Source organism: Staurois parvus, unplaced genomic scaffold (genome assembly GCF_062004578.1).
Source record: "Staurois parvus isolate SC_StPar_1 unplaced genomic scaffold, SC_StPar_1.0 ptg001004l, whole genome shotgun sequence".
NCBI classification, from domain to species: domain Eukaryota; kingdom Metazoa; phylum Chordata; class Amphibia; order Anura; family Ranidae; genus Staurois; species Staurois parvus.
In genome coordinates this window covers 903,892-922,392 of record NW_028318800.1, presented here as the reverse complement: position 1 = coordinate 922,392, position 18,501 = coordinate 903,892, and the positions used below count along the sequence as shown (strand labels likewise).

Sequence of the window (18,501 nt, the reverse complement as noted above, 5' to 3'; positions counted from 1 at the left end):
AATGTAAACACAGTGGCCATGTGCCTTTTCACACTGTGGGGTCCCACACCCAGGTGTTACTAAGAGCACCCCTGAGGTGACCACTCAGGGGGCACTGGTTTGCGCACTTTCTGCCTTCACGGGTCCTGGCCAGACAAGGTAGATCCGTTCGAATCAGGAGGAACTGGTCCCCTCCGGTCTTTCCGGGGGAATTACTCTCAGGCCCCAGCAGCCTGTGGGCGCCTCGATTTCTGTTGCAGCCGGTACTAGCCGTCAGGACCCCCATCATACCAGCAGGGGTACTATACAAACAGTCATCCCCGCAAAGCTAGAATGACCGTGGAGCACCCCTACTGGACACTGATAAGAACAGATACTACACTTCATCTTAGCCAAAAGGCCGAGAAGCGAAGTTTGGAGATCACTGCTTTAGAGTGTAAATAATAACATTTCACTAGCAATGTGTACCCCCTACTTGGCTAAACCTTTAAAAAAAAATCTTCCTATTAAAGCTTGTAGAGACATATCCAAAATTGTGTTTCTCCCCAAAGGAGAAAAAAGAGGACATGATAAGAGGACACATAAAAAAAAAAAAATCAATGAGTTTACAATTGAATACCATTCTCACTCATCTCAAAAGCGAGGACAACTTAACCTGCAGAAATGGATTCTGGGTAAGGGCATTGAGACACTCCACTTATGCTGATTGAAAAGTGAGTTATGCCACGCAGCAGAGATCACAGCATACAGCATGGAGATGACTCCATTCTCTATGATAAAAGAGGCATTAGGCAGCCCTGTTAGGTTCAATATAAAAGGGTTTTTTTTCGTACTCATGGAGACAAACGATGTTGTTTGCACTGTACTTGTGCTGCTAGAACAACAGGCTATGAGACGGTAAAAGAATGGTGTGTGTAGGTACAACGAATATATTACGATATTATTTCATTGGAATAATCCACCCAAGATTTCAGTTTTGGGTGGGCTTCAGTCACCTGCTGGCTTATTATTCCAAGAAAAGTCATGGAATCATTTCACAATTCACCTGCTGTAATTGACAGCCATCTATACCACAAGCCAGCACTTTGTAGAGTGTTGTGTCACACATTAATTGAACGGGCTACATATTGTGCCAAAAAGGAACCAAAAAAGTTGCACGTAGCATTTTGAGCAACACACCATAATGCACAGTAGTGCGTCTCTGCATGTTGTGCTACGTAACAATGCACATTAGTTGGCAATGGGGTGCAATGGGGTGCCATTCAATATGATTGCACATAGCGTTTTTAGCTGTAGGTTGTGATAACACAAAGGTTACTGCAAAGCAACAGTGAAAATTAGTCCTAGAATATATCTAAAGCCAGTTCTAGATAGGGTTCTGTCCCACTTGTTTACTTGTGTGGTTTGGTATCGCCTTCTGTCCTTCCCTCCTGTTTAGTGCTAATTAATTCAGTCCTAGCTAGACCCACCCTGTTTCTTTTATGTTTCCTCAGTAAGCGTACTTTACAAAATCATGTCTCAAGCCCCTTTCACACGGGTCGTACTCCACTTTTCTCAGAGGGGGATTTAATCACAGATTCTCCGCTGAGCAGAATGGGTGGATGATAGGTCCATGTCCACTCGGCTTATGCAGAGAGGACACAGACACAGCTCTGCTCTATGGGTGGTCAGGTGTAAAGGGACTGGCTGTTTGTTTACACCTGACTGCCCTCCGATCCAAAATGCCAAGAGGGAGTGGAAAGAATCCCCTTTTTTTTTTAATCAGTCTATTATGAATGCTGCTGCTAGACTCATCCACCTTACCAACCGATCAGCGACTGCTTCCCCTCTCTGCCAATCCCTCCACTGGCTTCCAATAACCCAACTTATAAAATTCAAAATACTAACCTCAGCTTACAAAGCCATCCACAACACTGCCCCTAGCTACATCACCGACCTCATCCCTTATATTGTAAAGCGCTGCGCAAACTGTTGGCGCCACATAAATCCTGTATAATAATAATATCAAATTTGGAGGTAGGCAGGTGTACACAAGTCCATTTACACCATTTAAGCGGAGGGTCTGATTGGGTCCACCTGAAAAAAAACTGACAAGTGGACCCAATTGGACCAATTGTGTGGAAGGGGCCTTAGGAAAGTCATTGTACTTTTACACTTCAAAGGAAAAAACATGGTCTGTATTGAAATTAGCTGAAGTAAAATTATGCTGGATTTAATTGCTGTTTTACTGCAGAGTTAAGCTGCCTGTGGATGGTGCAAAGTCAGTAGGTAACCACAGTGTCTGGATAGACTGGGTCTAAGGAGGTATGGCAATACATAAATCAGCATTTAAAATGGAACATATAGCGTAAGGCATGGTAAGAAACCCTGTTAGATTTATTTTTTCTGTTCCCTTCAGTTCATAACCTGTATAAACAACAAAAGTGAAAGTAAATTTCATCAAAGTCAGGGGAAGTTCCCCCTTATCACTGGAATGGGTACTTTGGAAGATTTCCTTTCTATTCCTGTTACACTAACAACCACAACATTTTAGATCTCTTCCAAGAGAACCTCTAAATCTAGCCATGCAAATGAGGATTTCTCTTGTTCAGACCTGGTGGCTGAATGAGGAAAATCAATAGAGTCCTCCATCTATGGAAAACAACCTGGATGGAGGAATCTTCCTTGCTGGATATTGTATTCTGGCAGCCGCTGTTCCTGTTAGAACACCCGAGCACTGCCTGCATCTGATTGGCTGCAGTCACTGTTTGGCTTCGAATTTTCCCACGCAGTTCCTTCAATTTCCAGATCAAAGTTGTGCTGACAGAATCCCCCTGCAACTCAAACTTCAGCCGATTCAGCAGGAATCATTTGCAATTTGGGTCACGTATAGCCAACGTTATTTCAAATTGTCAATTAGTGGTTTGGCTGGAGTTCCCCTTTAAAAATCATCTTCATTTCACAGTTTATGGTAATACATTCCAGATTAGCATGTGAAAAGGTAATTATGTTAAGCGACTTAAATATCACACATCTAATAGAGCAATAGGTCTGTGAGCCTGAGATGTGATTAACAACCATTCTACAGGAGAAATAAAATGTTCTTTGGAATTCAGAGTTATTAATTTGAAACAGCGGTGAACTTCCAAGAGTGTGCTAAAAAAAATGTGGAATCCAATAACGAGCGAGATGCTTTGATACTTTGTATAGAGAGGCAAGGTCTACAACTCCGTCCCCCTCTGATTCTGAATGGCAGGGTAAATGAACAGTTTACCTTTCAATAGGGAGCACAATGGGAGCAAATAGGGGGTACAATGACCCCGTCTTTTGTATGGTTCATTCTAATGAAACAATATCCTTGGCATTTTTACAGAACAACTCCTAAAAAAGTTAGCTTGGACTTGAGCTAATTTGTTTGTTTCTTACTTAAAGTGGCTGTAAAGCTTTCCATATACCCAGTGTAGTGACTGGCTTCAGGTGATACACAGAGAGTAAACAAATTCTTCTATATAAGTTGTACCTATTTATCTGCAATATTCTCTTCTCTACAGCCATTCATAGTGCTGAATTTATAAAGCTTGTCTTAAAGTTCAAAAACAAAAAGAGGGTGGAAAGTTGAAATTACCCTCTGCAGATCTCAGTGAGGAAAGATGAGAGCTGATTGGAGGGAAGAGACCCCCCCCCCCCCCCCACCACCACCACACAGGAACAGAGCTGAGGCTGTGTGCTGGAGGTCCCTTGCCTGTCACCATTTTTCTCTTGGTGTCAAGAAAACTTGTCAGAAGTGATTCATTCTGATTGAAGAGGCACAAGACATCAGACAGAAATGACACATAGGGGGTTTATTTAACTAAAGCTGGTTCACTCAGAATCCCGTGCACTTCTGCATTGAATCCAATCAGCTTACAGGGTTTATTGCTAAAGCTTAATTGAACAAGCTGAGGTTAGATGATTGGCTACCGTACACAGGTGCACGAGATTCTGAGTGAACCAGCTTTAGTAAATAACCCCCATAGTGTTCTTAAATGAGACAAGTACACACTATAGAGGGAAAAGCTTTGTTTATAGTTCATGTCTGAGGTTTAAAACTACTTTGATACTACAGCAGTATGAAGACAGATGAATTGTAAAGTACTTTGCCATGAAAATTAACTTAATCCCCAAAAAGAATTTTGATTGCATTTCAGCCCTGCCACAAAAGGACCGGCTGACATGTCAGCGAATCTCTCCTTAACACAGGTGTGTGTTGACAAGGACAAGGCTGGAGATTGAGTTAAAATAACAGGCTGGAAGCTTAAAAAGGAGGGCGGTGCTTGCAATGATTGTTCTTCTGTTAACCAAGGTTACCTGCAATGAAACATGTGCAGTCATCATTGCTTTGCACAAAAAGATACACAGACTGCTGCTACTAAGATTGCACCCAAATCAACCATTTATTGGATCATCAAGAACTTCAAGAAGAGAGGTTCAATTATTATGGATGAAGGCTTTAGATTGTTCAAGAAAGTCCAGCAAGTGCCAGGACCATTGACTAAAGTTAATTCAGCTGTGGGATCGGTGCACCACCGGTGCAGAGCTTGCTCAGGAATGGCAGCAGGCAGCTGTGAGGGCATCGGCACGCACAGTGAGGAAAAGACTTTTGGAGAATGGCCTGGTGTCAAGAAGGACAGCAAAGAAGCCATTTCTCTCCAGGAAAAATGAATATTCTGCAAAAGGTACAGGGATTGGACTGCTGAGGACTGGAGTAAAGTCATTTTCTCTGATGAATCCCCCTTCCGATAGTTTGGGGCATCTGGAAAAAACCTTGTCCGGAGAAGAAAAGGTGATCGCTACCATCAGTCCTGTGTCATACCAACAGTAAAGCATCCTGAGACCATTCATGTGTGGGGTTGGTTCTCAGCCAAGGGAGTGGGCTCACTCAAAGGACACAGCCATGAATAAAGAATGGTACAAAAACATCCTCCGAGAGCAACTTCTCCCAACCATCCAAGAGCAGTTTGGTGAGGAACAATCTCTTTTCCAGCATGATGGAGCACCTTGCTATAAGGCAAAAGTGACAACTAAGTGGTTTGGGGAACATCATCAAAATTAGATAGGTTGCTAGAAAGGTTAGATACATTTTGTTTTTTTTGGATCCCCTGTAATCAGTAGAGCAGACTGATTGCTGTGGGCTGTTCTATAATTCTCTAACTGCAGGTTTGACCATTTCCCCCTGCCTTCTGGGCAATTTTAGAATGTAGTGGGTTAGAAAAGGCAAATTGACGGAATATTTATGTTTTCTCAACCAATCCCTGTGAGGTGCCCAGAAGGTGGCTGGGGAGTGCATAAATAGTCCTAGGCTTGAGACAGCTGGGTTCTTGTCCATGAGGAAAAGTTCTGATCCTGAAGGGCTGCTGCCCCTCTGGCCAGTGCAGCTGGAGTTCTTGCAGGAGCTCACCGAGATCCTAGCTAGATTAAAATATAGGGAATAGCTGGAGCTTATCAAGGGATTTCACTGAGGATCTGATCTGGAGGGTTCTTGGGAGAAATGTCTGTGATATTGGCATCCAAGTATCCAGGGAGATTGTGAGTACAGACCTGACCTGCTGGATCCTAGTGACTGTTGTTACTATGCCTTGTGCTTGTTTGGATTGGACGTTTCTTTATGGTGTCTCAGTACTGATCATTCCATTAGCTTCTACTATAGGGACTGTACTAAGGAGCTTTGATAAAGTGAAGTGTGGCCTCTTATTGCTGTGCATTGTTGCTGGAGTATCCCACAGCTCCCTGCACCCCATCCATGTTTCTTCAGAATTAAATCTAAAAAAGACAAATCTCTAGGCTGTTCCTTGCTCCAGAAAGGAGTGATTGTTGCTGTGTGCCTGGCTGCTGCTACACCAACTAGGGGAGAAAACCTGGGCCAATTTAGTGGCTCCATTCAGCTGCATAGAACATGAGAGGGTTAGACACTTTCAGATTTTTAAAGTACACATGCCTCCTAATTCCTTGTGTCACTGGCCCAGAACTAATAAGGAGCAAATACCTTGAAGATTTCTGATTTGCATACTTGATCCAGCTCAGTGACTTATATCGTATTGAAGCCATTGGATTGGAATGGCAGCCAGCCAGCCATTGATGAGACCCCGTTTTAAATGCAAGCCATCTGCTCATTCCTTAATGAAAGGTGTCCCTTTAATATCACCTTTTCTGATACAGAGGAGTACATCAGACACATCTAGAACAGGGACAGCCATGATGGCGATAAGGACAGGTGGAGCCCTGTATCCCCTCTGTACACACTGAAGTTTGATCAGATGTGTGTCTGAGGGGCTTCCAGCAGACTGAGACGTCAGCAGAGCAATAACAGACCCTCCTCCCTGTCTGAACTCTTGTAGATGTGAGCGTAGCACTGGCACAGCACACTGAGGCACTGACTGCACAGCATGCAAGGTAAGGATCATCCTGGGGGCTTCACATAGAGGAGTCACCTACTGGGGGGGTACCAAAATGGGGGCAAAAAAAAGTGGGTTTAGGAAATAACTATTCTTATTATAAGAATTCATATGTACTGTGTGTATATACTGCTCCTACTATAGTGCAGAGCAGATTTAACTAAATCAGCTAAGTTTTATTGGAAATAATTTCATTATATTCCTTTGTGCTTTGTACAGTAATATATTGTGCAGAATGAAGATTATTACTGGATAAAGGATATATATATATTTATGGACTAGATGTGGTCGTACAAATGAGGCAGTTGAACTCTACAAACCAGAAGACCAGAGGAGGTAGTACAGTATAGTTTTACAATCATCTCAGTTATATGGTGGAGTCAGATATAGAGGGCTGATTTCCAGAAAAGATTTATAGCAAGGAGGGCTGTCAAGATGCAAAGTTTCAGCAGCTTTAGAATACAGACTTTCAGTTTGGATGACAGAACAATAGAAACCTACATTCAGGATAGCTTTTTGGGTCTATAGTAAATCAGAACTAGATTAGGCAGCTGCACAGTTGCAGAAGCTGTATGGTAGTTCTGTATGTTCATGGCAGTCACAAGGTAGAGTCATATCACTGGGACAGTTGTATAGCAGAGACACTCAGACCAGTTATACACTAGCTGGAGGACAGATACAGATGTACAGTCGAGGCAGCAGGTGGCTGTTACGTACAGTAGTACAGGCAGATGTACAGTGTAAAACAGCCCAGTGAAGGTGGCTGTAAAATAGAGGCAAGTACAGCACAGACCAACACTAGATTAGTACATTACAGACTATTGTACATAATACTAGTATGTTACAGACCACTGTGCACTATATTGGTATAATACAGATCATAGTACATTAGATTGGTATGTTACAGACCACTGTGCACTATATTGGTATAATACAGGTCATAGTACATTGGATTGGTATGTTACAGACCACTGTGCACTATATTGGTATAATACAGGTCATAGTACATTAGATTGGTATGTTACAGACCACTGTGCACTATATTGGTATAATACAGGTCATAGTACATCAGATTGGTATATCACAGACCACTGTGCACTATATTGGTATAATACAGGTCATAGTACATTGGATTGGTATATTACAGACCACTGTGCACTATATTGGTATAATACAGATCATAGTACATTGGATTGGTATATTAGAGACCACTGTGCACTATATTGGTATAATACAGATCATAGTACATTGGATTGGTATATTACAGACCACTGGGCACTATATTGGTATAATACAGGTCATAGTACATTGGATTGGTATATTACAGACCACTGTGCACTAGAGTAGTATATTACAGACCATTCTACACTAGATTAATATATGACAGCTCACTGTACACTAGGATAGTATATTTGACCATTGTACACCAAGATAGTACAATGAAGGAAATAAGTATTTGATCCCCGGCTGATTTTGAATGTTTGCCCACTCAAAGAATTGATCAGTCTAAAAATCGAATGTTCGGTGTACTGTAACACAGAGACAGAATTGCAACCAAAAATTCAAAAGAAATGCATGTCTAACAAATGATGCACTGATTTGCATGTTCATGAGGGAATTAAGTATTTGATCCCCTATCATTCAGCAGGATTTCTGGCTACCAGGTGTCTTTCATACAGGTAACAAGCTGAGATTAGAAGCAGTCTGTTAAAAGGGAGTGCTGCTAATCACATTTTGTTACCTGTCCACAGGAGCAATCAAACAATCAGATTCCAAACTCTCCACCATGGCAAAGACCAAAGAGCTGTCCAAGGATGTCAGGGACAAGATTGTAGGCCTACACAAGGCTGGACTGGGCTACCAAACTATCGCCAAGCAGCTTGGTGAGAAGGTGACAACAGTTGGTGCAATCATTCACAAATGGAAGAAACACAAAACAATTTTCAGTCTCCCTAGATTTGGTACACCATGCAAGATCTCACCTCGTGGAGTGTCAATGATCATGAGAACAGTGAGGAATCATCCCAGAACTACACACAAGAACCTTGTCAATGGTCTCCAGGCACAGTCGCCAAGAAAACAATTGGTAACACACTACGCCGACAAGGATTGAAATTTAGGACCCTGATTTCCCAGGGTGTGAGGCTCCTGACAGAGACTGAAGTTTCCACACCTAGCCAAAAAGGCCTGGTGAACCCCTTTCCTTGTGGCTAGCCAAAGCTAACCACCAAGTACTAGATCAGGGGGCTCTCCCGAAGAGAGATTTCTTCCCACCCCCCCCCCCCCCCCTTAGACTTCAGGGCAGGCCCGAGGACTGATAAGAACAGATACTACACTTAATCTTAGCCAAAAGGCCAAGAAGCAAGAATTAGCAACAATTATTACCTATGGCCAAGCACAAGCACACTAACCTTAGCCAAAAAATAATAATTTATTATTCCCATATGCCATACATCTTTTATTGTTGTTGTTGTTGTACATTAGGAAGAGTATTCTGATGCAAAGAACTATGGTCGCCCTAATTTGCATACTAAGACCCAGTTTTTTTTCCTTCCCTCCTTTTGTTGTTGCACATTAGGGAGAGTGTTTTGATCCAATTGCAACCTAACTGCATTAATCCTTGCCCAGCCCTCAAATTCAAAAATATGCAAATTAGTCTGACACATTTCCCACCCAGAAAACCCCTACTTTTTTGGATTGGACACGCACTGATCCAACAGATCACCCCTCCCACCATCCCCCGCTTCAATCAATGATGATTTTGGACCATACTATTTTAACCTAGGGAGAGCATTGTATCTAATTAGCATATTTGCTCTCTCTCCCTCTCCACTGCTGAAGGGAGACCTGTGAGGTTTTATTTTTTTTTTAAATTATTTTATTTAAGAAGTCACTAATCACCCTCTCACATAATCACAAAACACTTTCCCTAAAATTCTTTCCCTCCATATATAGAATAATAACACCCTCCACCACTGTCCCTTCACCATTGTATCACTCTAAAAATAAAAAAAGAACAAATTAACATCACACAAAAAAAAAAAAACACAAAAACCCCTTTACCTCCCTCCGAAACTGCAATATAACACCCCCCCCCCTCCATAATATAATTCACATTAATATTTTTCTTCCCCATCTAAACCACCCTCCATTACACAAAACATCATACTATTACATTTCCAAATACATACTCCCAACATCCTCCACCCTTCACTTAACTTGCAAAACTCCGCACCCATTATTATTCATCTCATCACCCACTCCACCTACTCAATTTCCAGACCTTTTGCGCTTCCTCCAAACTATATTTCCTACAATCACAGTATGCATATACATAGAGCCTTCCACGGATCATGGAAACGCACTCCCTTATACTTAGTTCTTCTTTTTTGAAAATAGGAATATTTTTACATCCCACAAACTCTCCTTTACACAGTTTACCAACATCCACAACACTCTTTCCTCAACTTTCCCCACTTTACGCAATCCAAACTTTACAATCTCAAAAGTCATCTGCTTCATCCCAAACAATCCCTTCACCATTTTCGACAAACACTTCCATACATCTTCAGCATATCCACATTCCAAAAACACATGCTCCACACATCTACACCCCTCTCTCGGACATCTCACTATCCACCAAGCTTCTCCTCTAAAATTCTCTCATAGGCAGACAACTGTGAACAAACATCCATGCCACATCTGTCTATTCACAAGCTTTTTATTACTTCCATACTTTCCTGCTTTGCACTTCATTCAACCCACCTACTACTTCCAATCCTTCTCTTTTTTCCAAAATGCTCATCACCTTCCTATTTCACACCATACTTCTTTCACCACCTCCTGCTATTCATACCAACTCATACATCTTCAAATTCTCATATAAAACCACGGTCCACAAAAAAAAAAAAAAAAACTTAGCTGGCTTCCTGAAATCGCTCTCATACAACTTATAATTTCTCAACACACTTCCACTGGCATATCTCAACATACACCCTGCCAAGCTCTCTTTCCCACTAATCCGAACGCACATACTCACATATTTTACAACCAAAAAAGTACAATGAAACTCCACAGGCAAACCGTCACTCTCAGGCATCTTCCCATTTTTCATCTTCAACCATACCTCTGTCTCACCTTTCATTATATCATCACACAGCAGATGCTTGTCCACATTATCCAAACCTTTCTCAACACACTCCAACACCTCTTCTTCCATACTTCGGTCTCTCTCTTTCCTCACATACAAATTTGCATCTAACTCCCATCTGCCTCTTTCACCTCATTTCCCTCCCATCCTCATTCACCATCATTCACCACGCGCAACATCTCAACCTTCTCTCCATATACTTTCTTCAAAAAAAAAAAAAAACACCTTGTACACTTTTTATCCTCCTCTTTAAGCACGGCCTTTGCCTGCCATAAAATATTTTTCCCTCTTTGTTCCATAAATGCATTCAGTCTCTCCCTTGCTCCCTCCATCTCACATTTCACATCTTCTCCCAGCATCCTCAACCTCTTTTGCCACAACTCACCTCATACCCCACTTTCTTTTTTAGCTTTCTCACATCCTTTTTTTTTTAGCAAAAAAAAAAAAAATTTGTCCTCACCTTCACTCACTCCCACCATATCTTCAAAATTCCTAATTCTCCTTTTCCATTTATCAAACAGACCCACATATTCACTCGTTATTTCCTCATTCTCCAACAAACTTATATTTAGTTTCCACACCCCTTTCCCATACAGACCTTTTTTGTGCTTACAACACATTCGATCCGTCCATGATCCGTGAAAAGCTCCTTCTTTACCTCAAACAAATCTACATTCAAACATTTTGAAACAAAACAAATATCAATACACGAACATACTTTCCCACTATCTCCAAAATATGTACATCCCCATTCTTCAAACTAAACATATGCACCACTTTCCCAGGTATAGCAACTTCCTCCACCCCCATGTCTGTCTTTTTTCTCCAAAATATAGTTGAAATCCCCCACCAGTAATGTGGGTTTCCTCCCTCCAAGAAAAAAAATCCCCCACCAGTAATGTGGGTTTCCTCCCTCCAAGAAAAAAAAAAACTTAATTTTCTATTTCATTTTTATTTGTGCTAGCATACACCACAAACACCTTCCACACCACACCACTCCACATAAACCAACACACCGACCCACCACCACATGAAAAACTTTAACTTTAAAAGTTTTATTTTTAAATAACACCCCCACCCCCCCCTATTTCATTCTTTACTTAATGACCGTACTCGGAAGTCCCAGGCACTTCATCCATGTTGCAGTCCTGCAAAAGAAAAATGTCATTTTGTGATGCAGCCAAAAGCTTTAAAACTGCAGCTCTTCTGTAGGCCGAGCGGATGCTCCTCACATTTAGTCAACAAACCCTCAGCCGCACCATACAGTTTTAACTAGGCAGGTTCAAAAAATACAGGTGTCATCTGCTTCAGGGTAATTTACCTCTGGACCTTGTTGTCTTACTTGTTCTGGCAGGCTCCTCTGTTTTTACACCTCTCATGGAGGGTTCAGGCTTTTTTAACTTTGCTTTGCCAGGCTTGCGGAACCCCATCACTTCCTGGAAGTTCTCCACCTGTCCAGAACTGGCAAACGACTTCATGGATGAGTCTGACTCCTCCGCCAGCACAGCACTTCCAGGCTCCTCACTACTCGACCACTCCTCAATCTTTGCAGAGGGGGAAGGGGATTCTTCCTCTTAACCTCCCTGGCGGTATTCCCGAGTGTAGCTCGGGGTAAAGTTTCAGTACCACAAGCGGTAACCCCGAGCTACACTTGGGCTTACCATGCGGCGCTGTTCTGCGATCCCTCGATCACTTACCTTGTCCTGTGCTCCCGTGATGTCCCCCCTGCAGTGTCCCCAGCCATCTCCTCCGGCAGATGCCGGCATCTGTCTTCTGGGTTCCATCCCCTGCGGGCGTCGGGACGTACGGGGGACGGAACGGCTGGAAATTTGAAAATGACAAAAAGTGAAGTCACTAAAATCACATAGTAAAACATTCCTGTATCAAACCATTTCACATACATTTTGTCCCGAGTGCTTTGTCCGGCGCCCTGCCTGCATTTTTACTGTTCTTATTGCCTGCAAACTGAGAAACGTCCATGGCGTCCAAAAAGCGTCCCTTTAGGTCAAAAGCGGTTTTGGACCGGCTAGAGAACAGCGATAGTAAATCAGACCCACTTGCAGAATTGAGTGATAATGATTCGTGGGGGAAATTCCTCATCAGACACTGAAAACAATTTTGCGACTTTGCTCAGTGATGTGCGAACTTGGCGGTATATTTAAAATTTCAGTGTTTTTGGTTTGATTATATTATTGAATTAAATTTATTATTATTTTTTACGATTATTTATTAAATTATAATTTATGATTTCGTGTTTCAAGTTTTATCATACCCGGAATGTTTACTAGACTCTTGTTTGGACAGATTTCAGTGAGTTATTCCTAAGAATTACAGGCCTACAATATAAACGCCAAATTTCCATTCAAAATAATGGTACCGCTTTCAGCACCAAAAATCCGAAATAATCATACCGCCAGGGAGGTTAAGGGATGAACTTTGGTCCATCTCTTCCACAGCTTCCTCCTGATGGCCTTTAGCCTCCTCCTTTCCCTCTGCAGCCAGAACCTCAGGGACACAACCCTCGGATGGAGAAATAGCCCCCTCTTCTCCAGCTGCTTCACCGGGAGGATCCAGAGAGGCAATCTCCACAACTGGGGTAGTCACATTGGGAACCACACCCTGTACCACATCAGCAGAGGAGACCCGTGCCTGCTGCACCCCCAAGGTCTCGCTGATACCACCATCTTTTACCACATCTGAGTTTTCCACCCTTTCTTGTGCCACCTTAGGGTACTGTCTTGCCAGGTGTAGCCCACTGCCACAGATATGGCATTGCCACCCAACGGGACACTCCGCTATTTTGTGCTCCGCTTTATAGCAGTTTCGGCAAACCTGCCCAGTTGTACATGCATCTTTAGTGTGTACTAAGGCAAAACAGATCCTGCAAAACAAAGGCTGACTGGGGTACCATAGGTAACCAGGATTGCTCCCTATGGAGAAAGCCTGCAGGGGGGTCCCTCACCCCCCCCCCCAATCCCTTCATGGTCAGCCTTAAACTACACCCAGAGCTTCCTATGGCCATTGGATGTACTGAAAACATTGGTCAGACACAAAATCACAGTACGTTAACAGGAAGGGCCAAACTTCCTCATCTCACACAAATGGATTGTACATGTGTACCATGATAGGGACCCGCTGCTTGCTCTCAGTGCACCGAAAAGAGATGCCCTCCAGCAGCGGGTCCTCCTCCTTCTCGCCCTTCCGAAGCAAACATGTCTGCAGGTCCTCCTTCTTCCAGAAAGGAATGTCAAACAGTCCAGTCGCCGGGAAACACTGCATGCAAAAAAATGCTTTCTCGCAACATTCCAAAAAGACCCTCGATCAGCTTCTTCTGCACAAAATGAAGACCACGACCAGCCTCAAAGTATTGGGAGCATCTGGCATGGCAGAGCCCATCCTTCCGCCCTAAACTTATCACCGACCACCAAGGTGACAGGGTAAGGGACCACTCATTGACCTCAGGCAGTGTCCCAACCAATAGCAGCATTGGGGTGCACCCAAAGGAAACACCCCTGAGCGGGACTGGTGCCATCGGAAACCTAATGACCACGACACAAAATCACAGCCAAAAGGCTAACAAACAAGAATTGGCACCAATTGTTACCTACGGCCAAGACCAGATACAAGCACACTGACCTTAGCCAAAAAAACATTTTGTTTGGCATATGGGATGGGGGCATATGGGGCACATTTTGTTTGGCATACGGGGTTGTTGTATTCCTTTTGTTGTTGTAACATTAGGAAGAGTATTCTGATGCAAAGGACCATGGCCACCCTAATTTGCATACCAAGACTCAGATAGGTTCTTTTATTTTTTTATTATTATTTTTTTTCCCACCAAACCAAACCTTAAGGACTTGGAGAGGATCTGCCAAGAGTAGTGGGCCAAAATCCCTCCTGAGATGTGTGCAAACCTGGTGGCCAGCTACAGGAAACATCTGACCTCTGTGATTGCCAACAAGGGATTTGCCACCAAGTACTAAGTCATGTTTTGTGAATGGAATTAAATACTTATTTCCCTCATGAACATGCAAATCAGTGTATAAATTTGTTAGACATGCATTTATTTTGAATTTTTTGTTGCTATTCTATCTGTGTTACAATACACCTACCATTCGATTTTTTGATTGATCATTTCTTTGTGAGTGGGCAAACATTCAAAATCAGCAGGGGATCAAATAAGCATTTCCTTCATTGTATATTACAGACCATTGTACACTAGGATAGTGCAACATAGACCATGGTACAATAGGATAGTGCAGCACTAGCATATAAATAAAAAAAAAAAATGGTAGGAGGTTCTAGCCCCTCATCTCTAAAATAAACCTTCTGACCGGAGTTGGGCTTTAAAAACCTCACTTGGTTTCCCACTGGTGCTGTAGTGCCATAAAAGGGTGCCACTGGAGAGCTGTTCATGTTCTAAAAAACAGATATGGGTTTAAAACATTTAAATATTTCTAAATAAAATCATTTATTCACAGACACATTCCTTCTATTTTAATTCTCTTTTATTATTTATGATTAATGAATGTATTTTGCCCAAAGGTCTTTAGTAGCAGTCATCATTTAACATATCTGTCTCACAATAGCTTCATTGCCAATAAAGTGGTGTTACAGTTAAATGTTTTATTGCTTCTGCATGTTGTGTGGAAACATTTTATGAAACTCGTAGAGAACTACATAAGGCATATAAATATTTCATGGCTGCTCTCCCAATTTGGCTTTGTTCAGACAGCCTCTGCTGTCTAAAAATAATTAAAGTGTCTGATTTTTTTGTCTTTCAGAAATTAAGCAGATTACAACCCCGAAGGACAGTTAAACACCGTTGATACTTCTCCAAGACCACAGCCTGCTTCCCAGTCGGACAAGTCTTCCAGTGCTGGCTTAGCCTAATATGCACAGCTGGTGCTCAGATCCTGGAACCACTAGGTTAATTTGGTGCAAACTTGGAACATGCAGTGAGCTATTGACTGTAGAGTCTTAAACCTAATTTGCTGTTTGTCATTTGCCAAGATTGGAGAGGAAGGAACATGGAGAATGTCTCTTTGTTGAGCATTCCCAATGCTTCCTATGACCTGTCCGGGCTCGGTAGCTATTATGGAAATTCTAATTCTGAAACACATTTTCCTACCAATGACTTGTCACCAAATTTCTACATCATTCTCCCAGTGATCTACTCAGTCATTTGTGTGGTTGGATTAACTGGAAACACAGCGGTCATCTATGTCATTCTCAAAGCCCCCAAGATGAAAACGGTCACCAACCTCTTTATCCTAAACCTGGCAATTGCTGATGACTTATTTACTCTTGTCCTTCCCATCAACATTGCTGAGATTCTTCTTCATTATTGGCCTTTTGGTGTTGTCCTTTGTAAGATTATCTTGTCCATAGATCTTTACAACATCTTCTCCAGCATTTTCTTTCTAACTGTCATGAGCATAGACCGCTACCTGGTCGTATTGGCCACTGTAAGGTCCAAGAGGATGCCCTACCGTACCTATCGAGGAGCCAAAATTGTAAGTCTTCTTGTTTGGGTCTTGGTCATTCTTATTGTGTTGCCTTTTACCATTTTTGCTGGAGTCTACATGGACAATATGGAGTTTAAGAGCTGTGGACTGAATTTCCCCAAACCAGAAAAACTATGGTTCAAGGCGAGTCGTATCTACACCCTAATGTTGGGATTTGCCATTCCAGTTTCCACCATCTGTATCTTATACATGCTTATGTTGTACAAACTAAGGAATATGAGGTTAAATTCCAATGGCAAGGCCTTGGACAAGGCCAAAAAAAGGGTTACCGTCATGGTCTTTGTTGTTGTAGCGGTTTGTCTTTTTTGTTGGACACCTTTTCACCTAGCTACCATAGTGTCTCTGACCACAGATTTGCAGGAGACCTCTGTAGTTATTGGCATCTCTTACTTTATCACAAGTCTGAGCTACGCCAACTCTTGTCTCAACCCATTCCTATACGCCTTCTTAGATGACAGTTTCCGCAAAAGCTTTCGAAAGATGCTGGAGTGTAGAACAACTTGAAGTTCATGAGATCATAGCATCTTCTAAACCATGGTAAACATTGTGTATTTCCTAACCACTCAAACTGCTGATACCTAGTAAAAAAAATGTCCTCAAGGAATAAAAAGAAATGGGAACTTTTTGGATTTAGAACTAGGACTTGCTGAACAAGATGTGGCACCTAAATTCAAGATGGAAAACGTGGCCTAAATGCCTACAGTTTACTGACCACACCTTACTGTGTCTAAGAAACACTAAAGGCCCTTTACCAGCCAGTGGCCTCAGGTAGTTGCCTTCATCGCATTATCCTTGACCTGTTCCGATTTCACTGAATGGAGGATATTGGGACTACTTAATTTTTTTTGAAAGGCACAGACCTTTTCCATGTTCTGTAGCTTTAATATTTATGTAAAAACAGGTCTACATAGCAAAATATGGTTTTAGTCTTTGTAAGTCTCAGCCACCCAATAAAGTCATCTTTATTTACATAAAATTGTATTTCTTTGTTTTCTAAAAGTGCATGAATGAGTTTCACATGGTATAAATCAGTGGTCTCCAAGCTGCGGCCCTTTGGTTGCCTTTATCCAGACCTTGGGGCACTATTCATCCCACTGACACCAACAATGGGGCACTATTCATCCCACAGACACCAACAATTTGGCACTATTTCTGCAACGGATGCCAACAACGGGGCACTATTTTTCCCACTGACACCAATGATGGGGCACTATTCCTCTTACTGGCAACAATGGGGCACTATTCCTTCCATTGCTGCCACAATTTGACACTATTCCTTCCAAGGACACCAACAATGAGGCACTATTCCTCTCACTGACGCCTGTGATGGTGCACTATTCCTCTTACTGACACCAACAATGGGAAACTATTCCTCCCACTGACACCAACAATTTGGCACTATTCCTCCAACTGACACCAGTGATGGTGCACTATTCCTCTTACTGACACCAACAATGGGAAACTATTCCTCCCACTGACACCAACAATTTGGCACTATTCCTCCAACTGACACCAGTGATGGGGCACTATTCCTTCCACTGATGTAAACAATGGGACACTATTCCTTCCACTGACACGAGCAACGGGGCACTATTCCTCTCACTGACACCAATGATGGGGCACTATTCCTCTCACTGACACCAATGATGGGACAGTATTCCTCCCACTGATACCAATGATGGGGCACTATTCCTCTCACTGACACCAATGATGGGGCACTATTCCTCTCACTGACACCAATGATGGGGCACTATTCCTCTCACTGAAACCAATGATGGGGCACTATTCATCCCACTGAGACCAACAACAGGGCACTGTTCCTAAAACTAACACTGGGGATGTGGCTTTATTTCGCCCACTGATAACTAAAACTGGCACTAATTCTCTCAACAATACCAACAAAGGGACACTATTCCATCTCCTACTGACCAAAGTCATCATGTCATTTATTTACTCCCAATGACAATAAAACCTGAGGCATTGTTTACTCCCACATACTTCGTGGCATTTTCTACTTCCAATGGTCAAAGTCCAGGCCTCTTAAAGTCTGAAGGACAGTAAACCAGCCCTTTGTTTGGAAAGTTTGGAGATCCCTGGTATATACGTTAGAGCTATGGGCCATATTCTTACAAGGATTTAAAACAATCACATTTTTGTGCGGTCTGTTCACTAGCAGTATGATAGCAATCAGACAGAAAATTAACAGGTCATGTAGTTGAAATCTAACAACAAAAATAACTAGTATTAGGCTAATGTCCACCTAGAAAACTTTCATAACCTCATCCCACTTCATTCGATGTCCATGACTGGGAGGGGACCCGAAAAAACAAAAAAAAAACAAACAAAAAAAACAAAAACTTGCCCAGGTCCCTAGGACAGGAAATTGGCTTGGCTTGTAGAGGAAACCATGACTTTGATCTATTACACTGTGGAG

General features: G+C 42.3%; 1 protein-coding gene and 2 pseudogenes across 2 annotated transcripts; 1 reads left to right on the top strand and 2 right to left on the bottom strand.

The window, feature by feature from the left end:
• Positions 1 to 237: 237 nt before the first annotated feature.
• On the bottom strand, positions 238 to 391 carry LOC149441335 (U2 spliceosomal RNA; annotated as a pseudogene).
• A 5,852-nt stretch (positions 392 to 6,243) lies between these two features.
• Positions 6,244 to 17,043, top strand: NPBWR2 (neuropeptides B and W receptor 2). Of its 2 annotated transcripts, none has more exons than XM_089657489.1 (2): positions 6,244 to 6,387; positions 15,324 to 17,043. In XM_089657489.1, exon 2 carries the CDS (start codon positions 15,570 to 15,572, stop codon positions 16,569 to 16,571), a length of 1,002 nt encoding a protein of 333 aa, XP_089513615.1. In that variant the 5' UTR covers positions 6,244 to 6,387; positions 15,324 to 15,569; the 3' UTR covers positions 16,572 to 17,043. The 2 variants fall into 2 exon arrangements, with proteins under 2 accessions (XP_089513615.1, XP_089513616.1); XM_089657490.1 differs by lacking the exon at positions 6,244 to 6,387 and adding an exon at positions 12,865 to 13,976.
• LOC149441334 (U2 spliceosomal RNA) lies at positions 8,550 to 8,755 on the bottom strand (annotated as a pseudogene).
• Positions 17,044 to 18,501: the final 1,458 nt, after the last annotated feature.

Bases quoted from the DNA above. Each gene is read 5' to 3' on its own strand.
- NPBWR2 (XM_089657489.1), top strand. From the start codon at position 15,570: ATGGAGAATGTCTCTTTGTTGAGCATTCCCAATGCTTCCTATGACCTG.